The 18918-nt window shown below is 46.4% G+C and overlaps 1 protein-coding gene and 1 pseudogene across 1 annotated transcript in view; both read left to right on the top strand.

The window, feature by feature from the left end:
- Positions 1-1280: 1280 nt before the first annotated feature.
- On the top strand, positions 1281-6429 carry LOC103783750 (keratin, type II cuticular Hb6-like; annotated as a pseudogene).
- Positions 6430-9835: 3406 nt separating this feature from the next.
- LOC100974091 (keratin, type II cuticular Hb6) overlaps positions 9836-18918 on the top strand; it is a 34559-nt gene continuing 25476 nt past the window's right edge. The window contains exons 1-2 of the mRNA XM_034935806.4: positions 9836-9924; positions 11023-11148. Coding sequence (XP_034791697.2) covers positions 9922-9924; positions 11023-11148 — 129 coding nt within the window. The 5' untranslated portion in view covers positions 9836-9921. The remainder of the gene's footprint in view (positions 9925-11022; positions 11149-18918) is intronic.

Genomic DNA, 18918 nt, shown 5'->3' with positions numbered 1-18918 from the left:
GGTGATACCCCGTTTCTACTAAAAATACAAAAATTAGCTTGGCGTGGTGGCACGCACCTGTAATCCCAGCTACTCCAGAGGCTGAGGCAGGAGAATCGCTTGAATCTGGGAGGCAGAGGTTGCAGTGAGCTGAGGTTGCGCCACTGTACTCCAGCCTGGGTGACAGAGCAAGATTCTGTCTCAGGAAAAAAAAAGTGCTATAGTACCCTGGCACATAAGTCAATTTGCAAGAAAATCTGCTTGGGATTTTGGTGCAAACTTGCCTTGCAATATACTCATTAGTCTTGGTTCTTGAATCACATGACTGGGTTAAAGTAAAACAGGTCATGAGAACAAATGAGTCTGGAAGTCTAATTCCATAATAGGGACCACTGCTATAATACATCATAGATTGATCCCTTATGAAATAGCTACTGGAAGGCCTATGCCCTAATAATAGAACTCATTTATTTTCTACTCCCCTAAACTCTGACATAACTAAATGCTGCAAGGTTTTAATGCATTATGCCAAAGTATATTTTCACCAGGTAAAGGAAGCTTTTCAAGATCTATCAACTGAGGACAATCAAACCCTTCACAATCTAGAATGCAGAGATCAGGTCATCTGGAGACGATATCTGAGAAAGACTGCCATTGAGCCCCATTGGAGGGGGCCATATCAAGTTCTTCTCATCACCCACTCTTCAGCAAAACTTCAGGGCCTTGGACCTTCGGTCTACATCTCGCAACTCAAAAGGGTCCACTCAGACTCTTAGAACTGCACATCCATTGGAGACCTTAAGATAAAGCCAAGCAGAGAAGTTTCTTCCCAGAAACAGACAGTATTCTAGATGTGGACAGCTTTCCCAAGACCATGGATCAAGACTTCTCTGCCGTCATGCAACTCTTACCTCTCTTAATTTTTTCCTTGCTTACGCCTTCCTCATTCACTTGGCAGGATAATGCTGTAATTCGAATTTCATAATCAGTAGCTTCTGAGAGTAATTTTTTTTTCTTTTTGAGACAGAGTCTCTATTGCCCAGGTTGGGGTGCAGTGGTGTGATCTTGGCTCACTGCAAACCTCTGTCTCCCGGGTTCAAGCAATTCTCATGCCTCAGCCTCCCAAGTAGCTGGGATTACTGGCGTGCGCCAACACACTGGCTAATTTTTGTATATATATATATTTTTTTTGGTAGAGATGGGATTTCACCATGTTGGCCATGCTGGTCACAAACTCCTCACTGCAGGTGATCTGCCTGCCTCAGCCTCCCAAAGTGCTAAGATTACAGGAGTAGGCCACCATGCCCAACCTTCTGAGAGTAACTTGATGGAGTGTTGTATCTGTCATGTCAAACTCAAATCTTTACATTACCTACAAAGTCCACCTATTGGCCAACTTCAGCAACATCCCTAATGCAACTATTTGTTCAAATTATAGCTATGTTCTCAACTTAAGTCACTGCCCCCACCTCTTGCAGGAGATCCATGTTCTCCAATCCCACATCTCAGACACCTCTGTGGTTGTCAAGCTGGACAACAGCCAGGACCTGAACATGGACTGCATCATTGCCGAGATCAAGGCACAGTATGACGACATTGTCACCTGCAGCTGGGCCGAGGCTGAGTCTTGGTACCATGGCTGCCTGCCAGATGTGGCACCTGCCTGCTAGATGTGGCAGTTGGGAGGGCAGGATGTGAGATACCTATTAGATAGACTTATTTTGCCTGGGGATTCTGGATAGTAGGCCAATAACTCTCAGGTTGGGGTGGCAGGGCAGGACTGCCATGTGTGGTTGCACAGGCTGAGCACTGCACAACCTGCACAATCATCCCTAAAGGAAGGGATATCCCACACTGAGCCTCATGAGCATCTCTGCTTCCCCCATTTCGGGGAGATGAAGGCCACGGTGATATGGCACGGGGAGACTGTGGGCTGCACCAAGGAGGAGATCAAGGAGCTGACCCACATGATCCAGAGGCTGATGGCCAAGGTGGAGAATGCCAAGTGCCAGGTATGGGGCATCTGTGCCCAAGGCCAGAGAGACTGATGGCCTAACCTTTGTCACACAGCCTATGTGTGCCCTACATGGATCTCAGCATTCATTCTCCAGTCCATTTGTCCATGTAGAGTCCCTGGTTGTGGTCAGTCAGGGAGTGCCAGGATGATGAAGGCAAGAGGCCTGTTTCTGAGGTGCTCCCAGCTGAATGGCAGACTGGACATATCCAGGTAATGGACAGAGAGACCATAACCTATCTTGTTCTCTTCTGGTCCCCCAGACCTCCAAGCTGGAGGTGGCGGTGACCCAGTCTGAGCAGCAGGGTGAGGTGGCCCTTAGCGATGACTGCTGCAAGCTGGCCGAGCTGGAGGGCACCCTGCAGAAGGCCAGGCAGTACCAGGAGGTGATGAACTCCAAGCTGGGCCTCAATGTGAAGGCTGCCTCTTCTTGCCAACTTCTAGATGGTGAGGAGCAGAGGTGGGTGCAGCCTGCAGAGCTGGGCCCAGAGCTCATCTGCATAGACCTGCCCCACTTTTTAGCACCATCACTTACCCAGCCCTCACTACTACTTCTGTTTTCATCTTGGAACCCTTTTAGGACCTCTGCCGGTATTGAGCACAGTCCAAGGAGCGGAGTCTTAGTTGAGTCCACAGGCTGATTTCCAATAGGCTCCTTGCATGATCTATTAGGGACAATGGTTTGTCTCAGAGAACTTGTTCTCTGAGATAAACAATGCCCTAATTTATAACACTTACCGATTTCAGAGTTGTATATACTTCTGTCATGGCTGATTTCAGGCTGTTGCTGTGACTTCATGTAGAATTGGCTAGAAATGTGCACAACAGGCTCTTGTGAGCTGGTGGGAACTGGTTCAAGAACACCATTGGTTGGGGCTAGGATGGAATGGTGTCTCACACTGAAAGACAAATAGGAAGATATTTGTCTCTTCTCTTAGATGAAAAACCTGAGGCTTAGGGAGACTGTGGGGGTTGGGGAGTCCGCCTGGTGTGGAGTTATTGGGACAGTTGGAGAGTTCTTTTGTGTCCTGCTGCATTTTCACAGGCTCCACTTCCCAGGGGGATCTGGGAGAGCCTGGCACTTGTGTTGTTTTGGGACAGGGTTGGGACGATGCTGGGCCTTTGAGGGTGCTAGACCCAGGTCTTCCCTCCTCTCACTTTCTGGGAAGGGCTTGGGTGACCTCTTGGTTGACTGAGTTCAGAGCTGGTGACCACATGGTCTCTGGTGTCATTGTCAGGAATTAATGCCCAGTGCTAAAGCTGACCTTTTCTCACCTGCACCAGGCTGTGTGATGGCATCAGTGCTATGAATATCTGTGAGTAATTCTGGCCCTGAAGGGAGACTCTGAGGTTTGCCAGTGGGACGAATTTTTTAGCTCTGAGGGTGGAAATACCAAGGGAGAAGTGGTTCCATTCATTTACAGCTGCACAGCTACAAAGAGGGAGCCGATTGACAAGTCTTGAGTGGAATCATTCCTTACGCCAGACTTGTCAGAGTGGCAGTCTTATTATCTTCACCATAGTGAAGGAACCAGAATGTGTCACCTCAAAATATGTATCTTTGACATAAATATATATCTTTTCATTGAGACAGGGTCTCACTCTGTCACCCAGGCTAGAGTGCAGTGGTGTGATCATGGCTCACTGCAGCCTTGACCTCCTGGGCTCAAGCCATCCTCCGACCTCAGCCTCCTGAGTAGCTAGGTCTACAGGTGTGTACCACCACACCTGGCTAATTTTTTTCTATTTTTTTCGTAGTGATAGTGTATTAGTCCGTTCTCTTGCTACTCTAAAGACATACGTGAGAGTAGGTAATTTATAAAGGAAAGAGGTTTAATCAACTCATAGTTCATCATGGCTGGGGAGGCCTCAGGAAACTTACAATCATGACAGAAGGTGAAGGGGAAGCAAGGCACCTTCTTCACAAGGTGGCAGGAAGTAGAAGTGTTAGCAGGGGAGATGCCAGATGCTTATAAAACCATCAGATCTCATGAGAACTCACTTATCTTCACGAGATCAGCATGTGGGAAACTGCCCCAGTGATCCAATCACTTCTCACCAGGTCCCTCCCATGACATATAGAGATTATAGGAACTACAATTCAAGATGAGATTTGGGTGGGGACACAACCAAACCATATCAGATGGGGTTTTGCCATGTTGCCCAAGCTGGTCTTGAACTCCTGAGCTCAAGTGGCCCACCTGCCTTGGCCTTCGAAAGTGTTGGGATTACTGGTGTGAGCCACCGTGCCCAGCCTGACAGAAATATTTTATCAAGCTAAAGGCAATTAAGAAGATGCAGGGGAGTTCTCTGCTTTCCCTGTGTTTGCCTAAAAGCAGAACAGAGAATTACAAAGACAAAGGTCTTTCTATCCTCTCCGCTTTCCTGCCTAAAGCCAAGATGTAAATTCTCCTTACAACCATTATGAGCTTAGAGGTGGCGCCAGAGGAATGTGGGTAGACTTTACTCCATTAGTTTACCCATAAATTTACCTTCCCACCTTTTCTCACCTTTGGAAGCCTTAAACTGCTTTTCTTTGTCTTGTCATTTCTCTAAAATTGATTATTCCTTGTCGAAGATGAATATACAGTTGGCCCTCTGAATCTGTGGATTCAACCAACTGCAGGTTGAAAATATTTGGAAAAAAACTGTACTGAACACGCACAGACTTTTTTTCTTTTCATGACTCCCTAAACAATACAACTATTCACATAGCATTTACATTGTATTAGATATTATAAGTAATCTAGAGATGACTTAAAGTATATGGGAGGATGTGTATAGGTTAAATGCAAATACTATGCCATTTTATATAAGAGACAAGAACATCTTCAGATTTTGATATTTGCAGGTGTCCTGGAACCAGTCCCCCATGAGTATCGATGAATGACTACATAAGCCACAGAGCCTGTGTGTGCCCTACCTGGATCTCAGCATTCATTCTCCAGTCCGTTTGTTCATGTAGAGTCCCTGGTTGTTTACTTTTCTCCTTCCATGACGTGCACTGCTCCTGTTGGTAAACTTGCTTGTTTTTCTCTTGTTAATCTGTCTGTTGTTGCAGGAGTCTGTCTCAACTACGAATTTATGTGGGTTGAGGAAAATTATAATTTCTCCCCTTCAGTAGGAAGCTCTTATTCTCTCCCTGTCCAAACATACTTGTCCATGTTCAAGATGTCAGTCACTTTACTGGATTAAAACATGCATTTAATCTTCTTTAAATACATGTGGATTGAATGAGCTGTAATCAAATCCACATGTCGTGGATCCTAAGGTCATCCTGATTTTTTTTTTTCTTTTGAGACAGGGTCTCAGCCGAGTACGGTGGCTCACCCTTGTAATCCCTTTGGAACTTTGGGAGACTGAGGTAGGTGGGTTGCTTGAGCCTAGGAGTTTGAGACCAGCCCGGGCAATATAGTAAGAGCTCATATTTACAGAAAGAAGGGATTGAGGCTGGGTGTGGTGGCTCACACCTGTATTCCCAGCACTTTGGGAGGCTGAGGCAGGTGGATCACTTGAGGTCAGGAGTTTGAGACCAGCCTGGCCAACATGGTGAAACCCCATCTCTACTAAAAATACAAAAAATTAGCCAGGCATGATGGTGCGTGCCTGTAATCCCAGCTACTTGGGAGGCTGGGGCACAAGAATTGCTTGAACCTGGGAGGTGGAGGTTGCAGTGAGCCGAGATCGTGCCACTGCACTCCAGCCTGGGTGAAAGAGTGAGACTCCATCTCACCAAAAAAAAAAAAAAAAAAAAAGAAGGGATTGAGATTAAACCCCCAGATGGAGTCCCTCGAGTCAGGGTGTCAGTCCCTCGCACAGACTACAGGGAAGCAATGCCATCTTCACCCCTGGAGATGGAGGTGAGCAGAAGCCATCCTCCTGGCTGCTCCCAGCTGGTAGGAAGCCAGTGCTGATTGGAGGTGGGGCTTTTTGGGACCAGCTCCCACCCCGACCAAAGGGTTTAACTTCTTATGGCTGTCTCTGTGCAGGTGTGAGCAGCTCCTTGGTGGGGTTGCCTGTGGGGGCCTCTTGGCCACCTGCACCTGCGGCATCAGCTCCTGTGGGATGGGGCCTGTGGCAGCAGCTACAGGAAGTGTTAAGTTGGCAGAGCTTGAGGATGCACCCAGCCCAGCCTCTCACCCTTGCGAGGGTCCCAGCTGGCCCTACCTGACCTTGTGCAGCCTGGTGGCAGGGCGCCACTGCTTGACCCACCCTGATCCACGTTGTCTGCTTCCCACTTCTTACTTCTTGTTGTGTGGGAATCTCTCTTCCTTGGCCTCTGCTGCCCTCAAACTGAGAAAGGCTATTGAGAGGAGTGGCACGTAGCCCATGGGCATGTTCTGTTTGAAGATTCTGACCTGACTGAACCCACGAAGAGGATAGCCTCTCACCAACCATCTTCCAACCTTCCACTTCCCTTGCTGTCTTGCTCTTCCCTTCCCTTCTCTGGTCTTCTTTTCCTCCTTGCTTCTTGCCTCCTTTAGAAGGCTAAAATTTAATAGACTGACAATACCAAGTGTGAATCAGCTGAAACTTTCGTGGAGTGTAAAATGATTGAGCAACTTTGGAAAACAGTTTGGCAATTTCTTATGAAGTTAAACATGCACTTATCAAATGATGCAGCAATTCCACTCCTGGGTATTTGCTCAAAAGAAATAAAAGCAGATCTATACAGAGACCTGTACATGAATTTTATAGAAGCTTTATTTATAATAGCCCTAAATTGGAAACAACCCAAATGTGTACCAGCAGATGAATGGATAAACAAATTGAGATATAGTCATACAATAAAATATCATTCAGCAACAAAAAATAATGAACTAGATTCATTCAGTGGTGATTAGATTGGAGCATACATCTGTCAAAATTTGTTGAACTGTACTTTTAGAATGTGTGCGCTTTATTGAGATACAATTGTATGCAAATTATATGCCAATTAAGTTGATAAAATAATGATTTAAAATGCATAAGATACTTAGAGATAAATCTAACACATATGTGAAAGACTTACACCTAGAGAAATATAAACATTACACAAAATGTTATAGGAAAGAAAAGATAAAGAAGACATAATTAAATGAAGAGCTATACCATGTTCTTAGATAGGAAGCTTTACTATCATGAATACGTTAATTATCCTTAAAGTGATCTACATAGTTGATGCAACTACACTCAAATTCCAAACGAAGATTTACATAATTCTTGACAAGTTGATTCTAAAATTTATGGGGAAGAACAAAGGTCAAGAACAGCTAAGGAATGATGAGAAGGAAGAAATAGGTACTCTCCCTTTCAGGGATTATAATGTATTACAGAGTTATAGTAATTGAGAAAGTATAGTACCCACACAAAAATAGACAAACTGACCAATGGAACAAAATAGCCCCTAAATTTATTTATAAATAAGTAAATGATTTTGTTGTAAAATAGAAGTGGTATGGCAGATCAGTAGTGAAAAGGACTATGCATTGGTTAACCACATGTAAAAAATAAAATTAGATCCCTGTTTTCTCTTATACACAAAATCAGTTTCAAATTAATTTAAATTACAAATGTCAAAAGCAAAACTTTAAGAGTTTTAGAAGAAAATATTGGAGAATATTTTTCTGACCTTGGTGTAGAGAAGGATTTTTTAACATGGCACATAAAAAGCTCAATATAAAAGATTGATAAATTAGATTACATTAAAACTAACAACTTTATTTTTCAAAATAGGTGATAAAGTGAAAAGATAAGCTGTAAACTTGATAATACTTGTGATATATATAAGTGATATAATAGTAATACTCAGAAAAATAAAGAACACTTATAATCCTTTAGAATATGGCAAAAACCCAATAGAAAAAAATGGACAAAAGAAAAGGAAATACACATGTAATAGACATTTAAAGAGATATTAAACTTTAACAGTAATCATGAAAATACAAAGCAAGACCAAAAATGAGATTGCATTATTTAATTGTTGAAAATTAAGACACATTAAAGAGGATACGAATCTTTTTCACATTGCTGAGCAAAGTGTGAATTGTTATAACAACTTTGGAAAATAATTTTATATTATCTCATAAAGTTAACACCTTTATAAGATTCTGACCATCCTATGAGTCAGAAGTTCTGTTTGTAGTTGTATACAAATCCTCACATATGTGCATCGGAGGACATGTAGAAAAATGTTCATGGCACCACCTTTGTAAGAGAAAGAAACAAAACAAAACAGTAATAGAATTACCTAAAGTGTGGTATAGTTACACAATGGAATACTATAAGAATGGAATATTAATATTATAATGGAGGAATACTAGCAACATAATGTTGAATAAAACAAGACCCTGTGTGACACGCTTTTTATAAAAAAAAAAACAAAAAAACTGAAACAAATATACATTTAGGCATATGCATGTATTTGATAAAACTAAGAAAAAACAAAGGAATTATATCAACTTTAGGGAAGTGGTTACCTCTGGGGTGGTTAGGAGAGGACAGGGTAGGGAAGGAGCATGGAGCTAAATGTAAATTACTAGTAAGATTTTAGTTTTGGGATCAGTAAGTGGGTTCATGAGTATTTCATTTTCATTATATTATTAAATAATAAAGTAATATGCTAGTTATAAGAAATAAACTTAAAACATGAGGACATAAGTTGAAAGTAAAAGAATGTGTTAAAGTGATTGGTTAGATCAAATTGCCTTACACATAGTAGAAGTAAATGATTTTTCCATGAAACTTATTTCAGTAGATGTGGTGTATTTGTACGTAGGTAGTGATTCATGATACAACATATATTTCTTATTTAGAGTTGAGGTTAAAAAACAGTTTGACAACTAGTACCCCAAAGAACCTCTTGTTGAGGTCCACCAGCAGATATGTACAAGAAAGTTCATGGCAGCATTGTTTGTTACAACAAAAACAAAAAACACATGTGCTACCTATAGGAAAATAGAGATATATGTATATGTGTGTGTCTATATCTGTATCTATCTATATATATGTAGTCATACTTTGGAATACTATACAACACTGAGAAATGAAACTACATGCATCAAAAAGATGAATCTCAAAACTAGTATGTTGAGGAGGAAAAAGCAAGTCATAGAAATGTACAAGGTGTAATTCTATTTATATAAAACTTAAAGGTAGGCAAAACTCAACACTAGTTTATGGATACACACATATGACATAGTAATAAAGAAAAGCAAGGGAATGACCAACATAAAAACTCAGGACAGTGGTTACTTTGGGGATCAGATGGGGTTAGAGATGGATCAGCAAAAATCCCGCAGGGGGCTTTGAAGGTACTGGTGGGTACACAAGGATTTGTTTTATTATTGTTGCTATTGAAATCAATAAATGTAGGTTTTGCATACTGTTTTGCATATATGAGAAATTTGTAAAACAAAAAGAAAATGCTGACCACAGCTTGTGCTCTCTAGCCCCTACTCATTTCTACAGGTTAAAGTCATTGCCCTACCCAAGATTTCCTACCAATTCTTGGGACTGGCATCCCCAGTCCCAATTTCTTGCCCTCCTGTCAATCTTCTGCACTGCTTCTAGACAATCACATCTCATGTCAGGCCACTGTCCTGCTCAGACACCCTCTGTGGCTCCCCAGTGCCCATCCATAAGCCTAAGCTCCTCAGCTCCACACATTTCCTCCACCTGAGGTAGCCTTCCCCTCCTCCACTTTCCTTTAAGTTCCACTTCAGCCCAGAAACTTCCATTTTCCCATCTGGGGTCAGAGTATGGCCCTCTTCTATCCTATGCCCCTGAGGCCTCCTGGGCAGAACTCTGTGATTGTAATGAGGTGAGGTCACAGAACCCCCAGGAAGAAGAGGCCCTAGTCCTCAGTGGCAAGGATTCTGGTAGCTCTTGGGCTGGAGCTGGGCTTTGGTGCTCAAGAGAGGCTTGGAGGAGACCACAGTTCTTTCTCCATGGTGAGACTTATACACGTGGCTCCCTGGTCACACAGGGATGAGGTGTCTTGGACTTCCACCCAGATCTCTTGGGCATACAGCTTTTGGGAACAGGAGCAGAAAAGTTGGGGGCAGTGGGAACACAGCAGAAATTGAGATGATGTTTTGAGGTCTGTTCCCCCACACTCCATCTGCCCTAGAAGAAAGTTTGCAATGGGCTGGTGTGAACAGTTCTTGCTCTCTGGGTTGAGGGGGTGTGTATAACCTTGGCGGAGAGCAAAGAGCATGGGCTTAAAATGTAGTCTGGCTCAACTGTCGGCTGGCAGGCTCACTCACTCCCCTCTTGCACGTGGTGGATGGAATGAGCCCCAGTTTGCCTGAGGAAAGACAATGGGAAAAGTCACATCCATCTGGCCAACTTCATGGGTGGTTGTGAGGCCCCAGTGAGATGGTGGAGTAAAAGCTTGTGAAAAGCATCAGGCACTGTGCAAGTGTGAGTTACTGTTCCCTGGCTATTCGTGTATTGAATGCACATGGGGGCGAGGTGCAAGAAGGGAAGGGGTCCCCTGATTTCATAGACAGCACTTCCCATAGCAGCCTTGGGTTTGGGGAAGAAGCTGGAATCTAGATCACTGTCCCTGGTTTCTGATTAATGGCATTCAAATTAAGGACATTTCTTCCTAATCCTAGATTTTAAAACGTGTTTTTTAAATTAGGAAATATTGAATTTCATTAATTTTTTTGTACTAATTTAAATGGTTAGATGTTGTAAACTACAATAATCAGTTTCCTAGAGTTTAACTCTCCCTGTTCCTGGGATAAACCCTATGTGATCTTGGTCCCAAAGCTCCCCTCAACAGATCACTGCCCTGTGTTGCTGCCCTTCCTGCCTGAGTTCAGGCTTCCTTTGGCATCTTCTGGCCCCATGGGCACAAGGCAAGCTCACTGTGTTCTTTCAACAACCTTTGGAGATAGGAAAAATGATCACTCCCATTTCACAGATGGAGAAAGGGATGCCCAGAGAAGCTAGGTGACCACTGGTGACAGCAGGTGGATGGGCAGCCCTGTCTGGCCTCCTCACCTGTTGACTACAGCTCCCCTCTGCCGCCTGCTCCACAGTGTGAGGAATTAAAGGCAACTGTGCAGAAACACACGCAGAGCCTGAAGCCCAGCAAGGAGGATCTGAACAGGCTTAATCAGGCCATCCAGTGGCTGACTGTGGAGGTGGGCAGCGCTGAGATTCAGGTGAGAGGTGGGAGTGGGGGGCAACAGAGTGGCCATGGCGGGATGGTGACCATTATTTATGACAACTGCCCCTCCCCACCTACCCTTTGGATTAGATGGCTACACTTTCTCTTAGTGAATGTCTAAGCATACAGCAGTGCAGCTGCATGCATATATCATGCTTACCTCTGCCTAGGACATTGTGTATTTTATGTAAGTAATGAACATGTAGGTAAATCTGTATGAAGACATATGCTTGTTTGTACATTATTATCTTTTTACTTGTGTATGTTCATTTTTATGTTTGTGTTTTGTTTTTCTCGCTCAATATTAAATTTGAGCCCATCTTCAGAAATTGCAAGATATTACCTAGAAACCCAGTTTTCTGGGTTCTATTTCAAAATGTGAAGATCTGGCAATGTTAAATTATGATTCTCAAATGGCAACATTTGGCTAGAGGAGAGAGGCCTCTATCATCTCTCTCTTCTTCACATGCGGTATAGGCTGCCTGGTGTGCCGCAGTCCCCACCACTCCCAATCCCATCCTTTGGATGTGAGGCAGAGGGTCCCTTGCCATTTATCACTGTCCTGGCTGCAAGTTATTATCCTTGTAGAAGAGAAAAGGTGCTGAGTCAATGTCGCTAGAGAAATGCAAGTCTGAAAATATAAAAGAGGTGCTGGTGATTTCAGGAAATGGGAGAGGGCAGATGTCTTTGTGGAACTGGGTACTCCTGATGTATATTTAGCCTTCACCTTTTGATGCTTCCAGCTAGGCCTCTGCAAGCACTTGCATTTGTGAGCCTGAGAAAGGAGCTGGTCCTCCAGGATGCTCTCTTCCTCCCATTCTCTCTCAGCCTCCTCTCTTACCCCACCCCCCTCCCAGCCCTCTCACACCCGCGCTGGCTGAGGTCTCACTCCATGGAGGGAAGGACTTCTGTTCCTGGTCTTTTCTTGCTTTCTGCAGATGCGAGTGTCTCAGGCTTGGAAGGGTATTCATGGAGAGAGATCTCCCTTGTACAGGAATGGGTGACTCTGAGAAGGGATAAGCTGCTGAGGTTCCAAGGGGGCAGAGTGTGTGGGTGGGCCATCATGGTCAGGGTCCCACCAGCCACAGCTGTTCTGGTTTCCCAAGCAGCAAATACACTTCACCAAGGTCTTATTATTTTTCCTCCTGAAGAGTATAAACTCTAGGTTCCTGTAAGGAATGGATATTCTTCTTGCTAGTTTTCCTTAGGAAACAATAACCACAGCATTACATGCCAAAGAGCACTGGATGCTTCTGGGATCCTGGCTCATATTAGGAGTTTCTCCATACTAGACGTAAAAGGCTCTCGCTCAGCCATCCTAGATATCCGGTTTCAAATCTTCACCCTGAAGGTAGACAGGTGGGCAGGTTCTTTTCATCTTGCCATACAGACAAACAAACACAAGTTTTGGAACAGGTGTGCTCACTCCTTGCAACCATGGACAATCTCCAATCCCTCATTGGCTCTGCAGCCTCAGAGCAAGGTCTGGATCCTTAAGGGGGAAGGAGTGAGGGCCAAGAATGTCCTTCTGTCCTTGGTCTACCCTTCGCCCCCTATGCCCTGTGAACTAGAGGAAGTCAAGGACCCGCCAGCTCTGCAGGAGGAGGGTGGCTCTGGCAGCACCAAGGGCAAGCTGGCTTGGCTGGAGGCTGCCCTGCAGCGAGCTAAGCAGGATGTGATGCAGCAGCTGTGTGAGTACTGAGAGCTGTGATGGTCAAGTGGGGCCTGGACTTTGAGATTGCCGCCTACCACAAGCTGCTGGAGGGTGAAAAGAGTGGGTGATGGGTCGGCTGGGAAGTGCTTCAGATGTGGCTGCAGTGAGGACTGCAGGGGCACAGGGCAGCCACCACGCTCATCAGCCAGGGAAGGGTGGAGAGAGATGACCTTGGTATCCAGGAACTCGTTCCTCTAGAGCTAGGTTTCTCTCACCATCTTACAGCCCTTTGAACAAAAAATTCTAGCTGATGTGTACTTTTAGCACCTGGGATGGGGTGACCCATAGTCATTCACCCCAGTATCAGAGACCAGGGGCCGGTTTGTCCGTGGAGACAGCTGCAGGGACCAAGGCCTAGCCAGTGGGAATAAGGTCTCTGTGTGAAGTGCCTTCTTCTCAACTCTGCCCCTCTCCCCTGGCCTGAGGAAGGTAGGGTTACATGACCAGGTGGGGCTTGGCTTTCAACTCAGTAGACAACAGTAGGAGACAAGGGCTGTCACCAGGCTAGGGGAGGGAGGGGGAACTGATCACCCATGCCACAGGCATATTGCATTGATCACCTCCTTTACACCTCACAAAATCCTGGCAGGGAGGTCCTATTATCCCCATTTTACAGATGAGGGGTAAGTTTCAGAGAGGTTAAGTGACAGCTTTAGGGACACACACTAGTCTTCAGATTATGGAGCTACCTGCTCTGGGGTCTCCTGTAGAGGTTTAAAATGTTCCCTCACGGTCTCACCTTCCAAGATCAAGTGAGGCCAAAGAAAGTGTAGTTTTTTTTCTTTTTTCTTTTTTCTTTTTGGTCTTTCCTCCAAAAAGTCATCAACAAAAGTGAGTTATATGAATTTAAGGCAGGAGTGATCAGAGCGCGCCAGGGAGCTTGCAGGGTGGAAGGACTGCTGCCTGGGAGGGTCAGGAGTGTGTGTCCTGGGGAATGCAGAATACCAAACCCAGTAGACAGATGGACCCACCTGCTTCCTTCTTTCCGCTGGCTTGGTCTGGGATTTGGGGCAAGGAGCATCAGTAAGTAAACAGTAGGCTGGCATGGTCGGATCTTATCTTATTATCTTATTCTCCTTATTGCCTCCTTCCCCGTCCACACCTTGGCGTGCCTCCTCTTGAGAAGGCAGAAGGGCTGTGTTTCTGTTCCTGTGTCTGTGACAGCTCCCTCTGTGCCTCTCCTTTTGTCGGGGGCTATTTCTTCTCTCGGGGGTGACTGTGTTTGCGTGTGTGGGGAAGGGGGTCCTGTGGTCTGTTCTTTGGGGGAGAGGTCTGTGTACCTGTTCCTTTCGGGGAGTTTGTACATCTGTCTCCTGGTGGGGAGGAGGGTCTGTGTATCTGGAGATGTCTGCAAGTCTGTCTTCTGGGGCTTGGGGTAGGGGGAGGAAGGGCTTTCCTCCCTCGGACAGTCGTCCTCCGTTCAGCCGGGCCCCGCCCCGGGCTCCGCCTGCCTGCTCCAGCCCCGAGCAGTCTCCGGCGCCCTGGAGACGAGCGCCCCTGGCGGCGGCTACGCGCTCTGCGGCTCTCCCGGCTCTGTCGGGGGCTTTAGCTACACAGGTCCCGCAGATGTTGAACCCTTCCAGCCTCCCTCCGGAGAAGACAAGGAACCCTCAGCTTCTGCCCTAAAGACTTAGCCCTCTTGTGTCAGATGCCCCCTCCCATAGAGCTGACCCCACATCATCTTTCCTTTTTGCCTCCCACACCGGGACGTGAGGCGTTGGAGCACAGCTTACAGGACTATGACTGACCATCCCCAGTGCAGATGGCCTGGACGCTGGTGCCATTGGGTAGAGGTGGCCAGCTTACCTGGACCAAGAACCCTGCCCCTCTGAACTGTTCCCACCCCTTCTTTCCAGGGACTTTTCTGCAATAAAAAGTTGTGGAGTGGTCTGAGCTGCCAGGAGTTTAAACCCGGATTCTCCAGGCCATTCCCAGAGCACAGACAAACCTGGCTGCGGTGGAGGGGTCAGGGCGAGAACAGTAACAGGAAGCAACCTCCTCCCCTCCCGCTGTGAGGGTCTATGTGACTTAAGTATATGGTGATTCGATATTATAGAACCAGAGTCTTTAGGATGGGGAGCCCGGAGTCCATGGGGAAAGCGAGAGAAAGGGTTCATTCATGCAGAAGGGTCTAGCCTGGGGCCCATAGCTTCTGGGCAGCAGAGCTGAGAATTCCATTCTCCATCCATCCATTCACTGTACACATACTTACTGAATGGCCTCATAGCGCTTGGTGCAGGGGACAGGATGGTGAGGAAGACACTCTAGGATTCCTGGAGATGAGGTTCTGGGTAGGGAGGTGGGCCATAGACGAGGAAACAGAGCAGAAACAGAAAAGGGTGGGATGGGGATTGGGCCAGTGCCTTCTATCACCCTGATGGGGCATTTGAAGACAGGTGGCCCTTGCAGATGGGGGCTGGAGAGATATGAACACAATTGGGTGGCCCAAGCCTGGGTTCTGGTTTAACACACAATTGGGCCACCGAGTTGTGTTAATATGATCTGGTGGCGGGCAGAGGAACAACACACTATGGTGGAGGAAATTGTGGGCTGTGAAATCAGACGGAGGCTCCAGCTCTGTCTCTACTTCAGATCCAAGGTGTAAGTTGGTCCGAGTTTTTACAAGGCATTGGACTTTGGCGGTCAGAAGATAGACCAGTCTGGGGAGTGGGGTGGCTAGATAAAGGCTGGATTTCTGGGTTCTTTCCCTGCCACACAGGCCCAAGAGAAGCTTCTGTACAGTGAGCCCACATTCCTTTCTATTGCATGAAATTACATCATCAATGCAACAATAGTTTCTGCTTTCTATGTCCCTGGGTGGGGCTAAAGTGCGTCATTGGCCAGAGGCTTGGGCTTTACTTTTTAAGGCACTCTAGTGCCAGAGTGTCTGCTGTGTTCTTCTGGGTGCCTGCCCAGAGGACAGGTATCCAAAAGGCCCTCTTCTTGTGTAAACAGAAAAGTCTCATGCAAGAGGAATGGGACCGAAACTTGGCTAGCAGGCTGCCACCCTCCTGAGGGGTAGGGGGCATAACCCCACTGGGCTCACACATCAGCCCTGGTTGATAAATACTGACCTGCCAACACTCGCAAATGCAAACAAGCTGCCTGAAGATTCTTTCAAGATTCTTTAGTCCAGCTCTGTGCTCCTTGCATTTTGCTAGGGGATCATGAGATTCTCTGCTATTCAAGCCCAATTTTCTCCAGCTCCTGCTATGATGATCATGTCAACAAGGAAACTTTGTGGGAATTGTAGGCAGGATCTAGGATGTACATTCTGCAACCTGCGTCACTCAGGACTGTTGCTCACATTTTCCCTTTTCAAATACCGAACCTGGACTTGCCTGATGTCAATCCAGAAGATCCCCAGGGCTTTGGGGTCAGGTTTGAGTTTCTTCCTGGGCCAGGGCCATGTGGATCACAAGCAATGTTTGTGGTTTGGAGACTAATTCCCTGAGAGGCTCCCCTGGCCATGGGCCACATTCCAGGCTGGGGTGGGAGGAAACTGCCCAGTGCATTTATGGAGAGTCATTCCCCAGCCCATTTATAAGCTTTGTGAGTCGGGTGGCTTCTGAAGGGAGGAGGGCTGTCCTCAGTTCAGTCATTGCTTCTCAGCAGAAGGGCACCATAAGGTGTGAGTCCTCTGTTGGCTCTGCATGCCTGCCTCACACTCCGTCGTATTTAAACATGTCAGATGCTAACTTGGCTGTGGTCATGTCTCTATCTGAGCCCCAGGAGGGCAGTGAAGGTCTCATCCATCCCCAGGGTCTGCCACAGAGTAGATGTGATGGGGTTGAGGCTGCATGGTCCTGGTTGGTGTGTCCTGTCCTGAGATGTATTGGGCCCTGTTTTTGACCATTGGCATGTGGCATTCTGCATAACCCCTTGGAAGTCTCTTGTGGAGTCTAAATGCAGTCCTTCCTGCTGTGATTTCAGCTGCAAGAGATCAACCAGACCAGCCTGGAGTAAGGAAGGAAGGGCCTTGATCCTGTTCCCAGTCTTATTCTTACCTTGACCAAACTCTTCACCTGTTTCTGGGCCTCAGTCCTGCCCTCCTCTAGATCTAAATTGTGAAGATTCTTTTTTTCCTTCTTATTTAATTTTTAATTTATTTTTGTAGTGATGAAGTCTTGCTCTATCACCCAGGCTAGAGTGCAGTGGCAGGATTATAGCTCGCTGCAGCCTCAACCTCCTGGGCTGAAGCGATCCTCCTGCCTCAACCTCCTCAGTAGCTGGGACTACAGGCACATGCCTCCACACTCTGCTAATTAAAAAAAAAATTTTGTAGAGATGGGGTCTCACCATACTGCCCAGGCTGGTCTCAAACTCTTGGCCTCAAGCAATCCTCCTGCCTCAGCCTCCCAAAGTGCTGGGATTACAGGTGTGAGCCACTGTGCTTGGCTTTCTTTTTCCTTGTTTTCTTCCCTACTTAGTCCCTCTGAGCCAAAGGTTAGCTGCAAAATAGAATAGTAACTATCAGAGGGTTGTTTGAGAAAAGATATTGCTGCATGTAAAGCGCTTAAAGCATAGGAAGTTATGTAAGTGTAACTATTATTTCACTTACTGGAATTCTTTAGAAGATTTTTGAGCCCCCTGAAACAATTTTTTTTTTTTTTTTTTTTTGAGACAGAGCCTCGCTCTGTTGCCCAGGCTGGAGTGCAGTGGCGCAATCTTGGCTCACTGCAAGCTCCGCCTCTCGGGTTCACACCATTCTTCCGCCTCAGCCTCCCAGATAGCTGGGACTACAGGCGCCTGCCACCGTGATGGGCTAATTTTGTTTTTGTATTTTTAGTAGAGACGAGGTTTCACCGTGTTAGCCAGGATGGTCTCGATCTCCTGACCTCGTGATCCGCCCGCCTCAGCCTCCCAAAGTGCTGGGATTACAGGCGTGAGCCACCGCGCCCGGCCAAGTTTTGAGCCCCTTTAAAGAAAGCTCTCCAAAGTCCAAGGGTGGCTGAACTCCATCTGCCCCACCTGGAGTGAGAGTGACCGTAGGGCAGGAGGAATAAGTAGGCAAGCCTAGGGGTTAGAGCAAGGGCTCCTTAGCCAGAGGGCACCTCCCTAGTATGACCCCCAGCAGCATCTGCCCATCACTACTCCCACTTTAGCCCCATTCCCCATCGGTGACCCCTACCTCATCAGCACACATGGGTCTACCCGTGTACCCACACTGCACTCACATCCACATGTACCCACAAATCTCCCTTTTTCAGCACATAGATGCACACATGTCCACCATGCATAATCACACATTTAGAAACCCTCACCATCTCTCTCACACACATGTTTCCACACAGGTGCCTGGAATGTGCATGTACCTGGATGCAATCATATTTTCCACTCTCAGTTACCTCTAGGCATTGAGCAATGCAGAATGAATATACAAACAACATGCGCATACACTGCACAGTTGCATGAAACCTGGACTCCCCATTTCCCTCTAGCCCCTAATCCTGTCCCACCTCTCCCAAAGAATAACAGAGTTGACTGGGTGCGGTGGCTCATGCCTGTAATCCCAGCACTTTGGGAGGCTGAGGTGGGTGGATCACAAGGTCAGGAGTTTGAGACCAGCCTGGCCAATAAGGTGAAACCCCGTCAGTACTAAAAATACAAAAATTAGCCCAGTGTGGTGGCAGGCACCTGTAGTCCCAGCTACTTGGGAGGCTGAGGCAGGAGAATTGCTTGAACTAGTGAGGTGGAGGTTGCAGTGAGCTGAGCCTGCACCACCGCACTCCAGCCTGGGCAACAGGGTGAAACTGTCTCACAAAAAAAAAAAAAAAAAAAAAAAAAGAATAATAGAGCTTTAAATTGGTAAGGGATGTTAGCAGCCACCTAATCCAAGCATTTTTTTTTTTTTTTTTTTGAGACAGAGTCTCGCTCTTGTTGCCCAGGCTGGAATGCAATGGCGCCATCTTGGCTCACTGCAACCTCCACCTCTCAGGCTCAAGCAATTCTCCTGTCTCAGCCTCCCAAGTAGCTGGAATTACAGGCACATACCACCACGCCTGGCTAATTTTTTGTATTTTCGGTAGAGATGGGGTTTCTTCCTATTGG

The sequence above is a fragment of the Pan paniscus genome, chromosome 10 (assembly GCF_029289425.2).
Source record: "Pan paniscus chromosome 10, NHGRI_mPanPan1-v2.0_pri, whole genome shotgun sequence".
NCBI classification, from domain to species: Eukaryota; Metazoa; Chordata; class Mammalia; order Primates; family Hominidae; genus Pan; species Pan paniscus.
The sequence above is the reverse complement of the archived record's forward strand: the minus strand, read 5'-3'. Positions and strand labels throughout refer to the sequence as shown.